Genomic DNA, 7,392 nt, shown 5'->3' with positions numbered 1-7,392 from the left:
CACACCAACTCGGTCAAATGTCTGGGAGTGATCCGGGTCAATGGGGATGGGACCCTTTCCGCTCTATCTCTCTCCATCCACCACCGAGCTCCTCCCCCCCTCAATGCACGCCACCATATAAACCCGCTCTCCCGGCTCAAAGGAATCAAACAACAGTCGTCACTTTCTCTGTGTTTGTGTGCCTCCGGCCTGTTTCTCTCTCTCTCGGTCGAGGCACGTCGCCGTACGTGTGTTTCGTGTCTGTCGACGGCGGCTGTGGACATGGGGAGGTCACCGTGCTGCGAGAAGGCGCACACCAACAAGGGCGCCTGGACCAAGGAGGAGGACCAGCGGCTCATCGCCCACATCAAGGCCAATGGCGAAGGCTGCTGGAGATCGCTCCCAAAAGCCGCAGGTATAGTAGTCTTTATTTGGTGTTATGGTACACGCTATTAACATGCCGGGCATGGCGGCGGCGATTGGTGGTGATGCTGATATGTGTGCATGTAGGGTTGCTGCGGTGCGGGAAGAGCTGCCGGCTGCGGTGGATCAACTACCTGAGGCCGGACCTCAAGCGCGGCAACTTCACCGAGGAGGAGGACGAGCTCATCATCAAGCTCCACGAGTTCCTCGGAAACAAGTACGTGATTCATTTTATATTCCTCTAAATCTTAAAGATAAATGTTCATTGCGGTGCTGACATCGATTCTTGGCTCGATCCGCAGGTGGTCGCTGATCGCCGGGAAGCTGCCGGGGCGGACGGACAACGAGATCAAGAACTACTGGAACACGCACGTGAAGCGCAGGCTCCTCGCCCGCGGCGTCGACCCGCACACCCACCGCCCGCTCAATGCCGCCTCGTCCGCCGCCGTGCAGGGGATGCAGCACACGCCGTCGTCCCCCGCCACGTCGAGCGGCGCCAGCCACCAGCATCTGACGGGCGGCTCCAGCTGCTCGCCGGACGCAAGCGGCCACAGCAGCGACGCCGACGACAGCGCGTCCTTGCTTCTCCCACCGACGGGGCACCTCGGCGGCATGATCGATCTCAACCTGTCAATTAGCCCGCCGTACCAGCCGTCTTCGCCGCCGCCAGAGACCAGGACCGTGGGCGACGGCGCGTTTAGGACGGGTTACTCTGGGAGGGAGGGGATATGCTTGTGCCTGAACCGGCTGGATTTGCAGGGCGGCGTTGGGTGCAGCTGCGGTGGCGCCTCGCCTTCTTCTTCCTTGAACTCCGAAGTGTTCAGCTTTAGATTCTCTAATAATGCTTCGCTTCAGAGATCCTAGAGTACCGTAGGTCCGTAGCTTAGAGATCGATCGGAGTATTCAGACTTCAGAGAACAAGAGTTCAGCTTAATTAGAGAGAGAGGAGGAGAGGGAGTATACTGAAATTTGTGTTTCTTGGACATTTTTGTGAGTTGATCGTCAGACGATGTTTTATATCTGCCTGTCTACTTTCTTTTCTTGTATTTCTGGCCTGGATCGGAACACATAGATTTGGGGACAATTTCTTCGAGAACTCTTAATAAATCTTCCTATGAAATTTAATCCTATAAACCAAAGAACAGTGCACGTAGGGAAAGTTTATGAGTATTCCAATCATCTGAAGTTCAGTAACTGGCGGCAATGTCTCTTTTGCTAGATTAGTGGAATTACTTTCCGGCGAAATTTCCTGTGTTTTTCTTTTCGCAACTACGCTAAGTAAGAACGTGGTCAAGCTTAACTGTCTTGCTGCTGGTTAATTTGTTCACCGGAACCAATGCTGCTTTGTTCTTTCCTCCCTTTTGATGCTTGCCACAGCAAGCTACGGTGGTGAAGCCGTACTATCTGCGTTGGTAGTTGAGCTCCGGGCCTTCTTTCCTCTTCTTTTTGGTTCATGTGTCATCTTTTTGTCCATTTCTACCTCATTTCCGGACGCTTCTAACGTTAACCACAAACTGCACATGCATGTAAGAAATATCCATGCAAGATCGCAAGGTCTTTCACACGCTGCTTTCTAGCCTTTTTATGTAGGCCTGTATTGGTTCCTCAAGAAATATTGACGAGTCCTTGTTTGTCATATGAGTTGGTGAAGGGTAAAACTAAATCCTTTACAGAAAAGGGAGTAGCTGAGTGTCTGCTGATTCAGAGGCTGCAAAATCGGAGCATGATTAGAGACTAATATCTTTCAAATGTTTTCTTATAGAAATCTAGGAGGATTCTATTCCTTTGGAAAAAAAACCTACATAGTTTGTTTGGTTATTGGATTAGAAACTACACGAACTATTACTACATGTACTTTGCATGTTAATTTTATAGGGAAACTATTTAGATTTAATCTCATGAATTTTGTTTCTTTGTTTTAATGGCAAAACTATGGCATGTACCTACTCTTTGTGACGTATTCTTGTATTTCTGTTGTCGTGTAACTTAATTGATAATGTCAGCTACATTTCAAATCATAGGGTTCAGTATGGCATACTGTCAATGTTGTCATAGTGGAAACAACATGAAATTAGCTAGAGGTATCGGCTGATGATGATTCACGCCACAATGCGATGGGTGTGTAGGGGCCTTATGGCTAAGGTCACCGTGCACCATAAGGTTGACACGTTGATGTCTTTTTGTAACATGTTCGACCGCCTCATTTGATCACAACTTGATCCTGCTATGGAAGAGAACTGTGAGGGAAAGGATTGATTAGCATTATTTGAGACTCCTTCCCAAAGATGTTGTCGATGCATGGTGAGCCTATGTTGGACCTCTTTCACAAATCACATGGGCACTCCCGAGCTTAGCTAGCAAGACTTGGAAGTCCTTTTCCAATGTCTTCTCTTGTTTTTGTTTTGGATTTTTACGACGTTATAGTGCGTATTATAGGTTTGGCAGTATCGTGAGCACCATGCATTCTCTCATAAACGAGGAATTGATTAAGGTCTCTTTTCTCGCAACTCACAGTAACGAAAATCCAAGTCTATAAGTATTTGTTCTCTTGTGAGGACAATACTAATGTTAACCTAGGTCTGACTTTTCAGGATGAAAGTGATCTTCTCACTGATGAGGAGAGGCTTTCCTTAGACAAACCTTATTCAGAAGAAGAGATTTTTTTTTTTTGAACAACTAGAAGAAGAAGAGATTGAGAATGCCATTATGGGCTCTTAGGGCATCTCCAACCGAGCGACCTAAACAAACGCGCTGGGTCGTCCGTTTTGGGCCGTTTGGGTGGCCGAGCGGACACGCGGACAGCGCCCCGCGTCCGCATGTCCGTTTGGGTCTCGCTGCGCCCAACGCGCGGATGCAGGGCATATGTAATAAAAAAACAAAAATGAAAATGAAAAAGGAAAACAACAAAAAATAAATTTACACTTGTGGTTAATTAAACTTAGCCCTATTTTGGGCAATTTTTTACAAAAAGAAAGCCCTATATGGGCTTTAAACTAAAAAAAAAAAGCAATCCCTAGCCAGGGTTTGCAAGCACGGTGGCCGCCGGCAGCAGTACTACTCCCAGTAGTACTCGTCGTCGTCGCCGTCGATGAGGACGACGCCCCCCGGCGGCGACGCGCTGTTCCGGCTCGAAACGCCGGAGGGCGCCGGGGACTCCGGCCAGGGCGACCACTGCGCCCTTTCCCAGGCGGAGTGCGGGTCCGGAGGGCTCGCCGGCCTGCGCAGCCGTGCCCTCCGCGCGGACTCCTTCCGGAGCTGCTCCTCGATGCGGCCTGCAGCTCCGCCTCCAGCCGGAGCGCGGCCGGCGCTCCTCCTCCGCCGGGAGCACGGCCCCGCGCTCCTCCTCCTCCTCCCAGCGCTGCTCGGCGCGTGGGCTTCTCCTGCCGGCGCGCCATCTCGAGGAAGGCCCACGCCTCCGCCTGGGCGTCCTCCTGGGCCAGCCTGGCCGCCTCCTCCAGCGCGGAGGCGCGCGGCGTCTCGGCGAGGTGCGGCCATTTGGCCAGCTCGTCGAGGTCGCGCTGCTCGCGGGACGCCGCGAGCGCCGCCTGCAGCTCCGGGTCGTCCTCCTCATCCTGGGCTGGGGCTGCGGCTGGGGCTGGTGCTGGGGCTGGGGCTCGCCGATGTAGAGGCCGCCGGGGCGGCGGCCAGTGATAACGCGTGAAGCACACGTCCGTTGGGAACCCCAAGTGGAAGGTGTGATGCGTATAGAAGCAAGTTTCTCTCAGTATGAAACCAAGGTTATCGAACCAGTAGGAGTCAAGGAACACGTGAAGGTTGTTGGTGGAGGAGTGTAGTGCGGCGCAACACCAGTGAAACCGGCGCCAACGTGGAACCTGCACAACACAATCAAGATACTTTGCCCCAACGTAACAGTGAGGTTGTCAATCTCACCGGCTTGCTGAAAACAAAGGACTAAATGTATAGTGTGGAAGATGATGTTTGTTTTGCGAAGAACAGTAGAGAACAATGATTGCAGTAGATTGTATTCAGATGTAAAAGAATGGACCGGGGTCCACAGTTCACTAGTGGTGTCTCTCCAATAAGATAAATAACATGTTGGGTGAACAAATTACAGGTGGCCAATTGACAAATAAAGATTCAATACATATCATGATGATCACTATGAGATTTAATCAGGGCATTACGACAAAGAACATAGACCGCCATCCAGCATGCATCTATGCCTAAATAGTCCACCTTCAGGTTAGCATCCGCACCCCTTCCAGTATTAAGTTGCAAACAACAGACAATTGCATTAAGTACGGTGCGTAATGTAATCAACACAAATATCCTTAGACAAAGCATCGATGTTTTATCCCTAGTAGCAACAGCACATCCACAACCTTAGAACTTTCTGTCACTGTCCCAGATTCAATGGAGGCATGAACCCACTATCGAGCATAAATACCCCCTCTTGGAGTTACAAGTATCAACTTGGCCAGAGCCTCTACTAGCAATGGAGAGCATGCAAGAACATAAACAACACATATATGATAGATTGATAATCAACTTGACATAGTATTCTATATTCATCGGATCCCACCAAACACAACATGTAGCATTACAAATAGATGATCTTGATCATGTTAGGCAGCTCACAAGATCTAAACATGATAGCACAAGAGGAGAAGACAACCAACTAGCTACTGCTATGGACCCATGGTCCAAGGATGAACTACTCACGCATCAATCCGGAGGCGGGCATGGTGATGTAGAGCCCTCCGGTGATGATTCCCCTCTCCGGCAGGGTGCCGGAGACGATCTCCTGAATCCCCCGAGATGGGATTGGCGGCGGCGGCGTCTCTGGAAGTATTTCCGTATCGTGGCTCTCGGTAATAGGGTTTTCGTGACGGAGGCTTTAAGTAGGCGAAAGGGCAGCCTCGGAGGGGCCAGGGGGTGGCCCCCCATAGGCCGGCGCGCCCAAGGGCCAGGCCGCGCCGCCTTGTGGGGTGGGGCCCCCAGGGCCCCCCTCTGGTCCTTCTCTGGCTCTCTGGAAGCTTCCGCGAAATATAAGACCCTGGGCGTTGATTTCGTCCAATTCCGAGAATATTTCCTTTGTAGGATTTCTGAAACCAAAAACAGCAGAAAACAGCAACTGGCGCTTCGGCATCTTGTTAATAGGTTAGTGCCGGAAAATGCATAATAATGATGTAAAGTATGTATAAAACATGTGAGTATTGTCATAAAAGTAGCATGGAACATAAGAAATTATAGATACGTTTGAGACGTATCAAGCATCCCCAAGCTTAGTTCCTACTCGCCCTCGAGTAGGTAAACGATAACAACAAATAATTTCTGAAGTGACATGCTACCAACATAACCTTAATCAACATTATTGTAAAGCATATGAGATGGTTGGAGTGATTCGAAGCAAAAGATTGCTAACAAAAGATAATGACTAAACAACTGAATCATATAGCAAAACTTTTCATGAATAGTACTTTCAAGACAAGTATCAACAAGACTTGCATAAGAGCTAACTCATAAAGCAATAGATTCAAAGTAGAATGCATTGAAGCAACACATAGGATGATTAAGTTTCAGCAATTGCTTTCAACTTGTAACATGTATATCTCATGGATAATTGTCAACATGGAGTAATATAACAAGTGCAATAAGTAAACATGTAAGAATCAATGCACACAGTTAACACAAGTGTTTGCTTCTAAGATAGAAAGAAGTAGGTGAACTGACTCAACATAAAGTAAAAGAATGGCCCTTCGCAGAGGGAAGCATGGATTACTGTTTTTGTGCTAGAGCTTTTGTTTTGAAAACATAGAAACAATTTTGTCAACGGTAGTAATAATTCATATGTGTTATGCATAATACTTCCTACAAGTTGCAAGCCTCATGCATAGAATACCAATAGTGCCCGCACCTTGTCCTAATCAGTTTGGATTACATGGATTATCATTGCATAACATATGTTTCAACCAAGTGTCACAAAGGGGTACCTCTATGCCGCCTGTACAAAGGTCCAAGGAGATCAATCGCATTTGATTTCTCGTTTTTAATAGATCTCAACTTAGGACATCCATACTGGGACAACATAGACAGCAGATAATGGACTCCTCTTTAATGCATAAGCATTCAACAACAGATAATATTCTCATAAGAGATTGAGGGTGAATGTCCAAACTGAAAACTTCCACCATGATACATGGCTTTGGTTAGCGGCCCAATGTTCTTCTCTAACATATGCATACTCAAACCATTTGATCATGATAAATCACCCTTACTTCAGACAAGATGAACATGCATACCATCTCACATGATATCCAACAAAGGTGTAAAAAGTTGATGGCGTCCCCAGAAACATGGTTACCGCTCAACAAGCAACTTATAAGAACTAAGACACATAGCTACATATTCATCACCACAATAGTTTTTAAGATATTTTCCATGAGCTATATATTGCAAAGACAAAGGAATGAAATTTTAAAGGTAGCACTCAAGTAATTTACTTTGGAATGGCAGAAAAATACCACATAGTAGGTAGATATGGTGGACACAAATGGCATGGGTTTTGCCTCAAGGTGTTTGGATGCACGAGAAGCATTTCCTCTCAGTACAAGGTTTGGGCTAGCAAGGTTGTTTGAAGCAAACACAAGTATGAATAGGTACAACAAAACTTACACAAGAACATATTGCAAGCATTATAAGACTCTACACTGTCTTCCTTGTTGTTCAAACACTTTACCAGAAAATATCTAGACCTTAGAGAGACCAATCATGCAAACCAAATTTCAACAAGCTCTACGGTAGTTCTCCACTAATAGATTAAACTACATGATGCAAGAGCTTAAACATGATCTATGAGAGCTCAAAACAATTGCCAAGTTTCAAGTTATTCCAAACCATATGAAGCATTTTCTGATTCCAACCAAATAGCAATCAACGAAGCAATTTTCAGCCTTCGCCATGAACATTAAAGCATAACTAATAAGAACACAAGTGTTCAAATGAAAAAGCGGAGCGTAATATCTCCAA

At 47.1% G+C, this 7,392-nt stretch overlaps 1 protein-coding gene across 1 annotated transcript; it reads left to right on the top strand.

The window, feature by feature from the left end:
• The first annotated feature begins 227 nt into the window (after positions 1-227).
• On the top strand, positions 228-1,342 carry LOC127299675 (transcription repressor MYB6-like). Its single transcript, XM_051329684.2, has 3 exons — positions 228-394; positions 490-619; positions 705-1,342. The coding sequence occupies exons 1-3, from the start codon at positions 262-264 to the stop codon at positions 1,264-1,266; spliced, it is 825 nt and encodes a 274-aa protein (XP_051185644.1). The 5' UTR covers positions 228-261; the 3' UTR covers positions 1,267-1,342.
• The last annotated feature ends 6,050 nt before the right edge of the window (positions 1,343-7,392 follow it).

This window comes from Lolium perenne, chromosome 5, assembly GCF_019359855.2.
Source record: "Lolium perenne isolate Kyuss_39 chromosome 5, Kyuss_2.0, whole genome shotgun sequence".
Taxonomy (NCBI): domain Eukaryota; kingdom Viridiplantae; phylum Streptophyta; class Magnoliopsida; order Poales; family Poaceae; genus Lolium; species Lolium perenne.
This window is presented reverse-complemented; position numbering and strand designations above follow the sequence as displayed.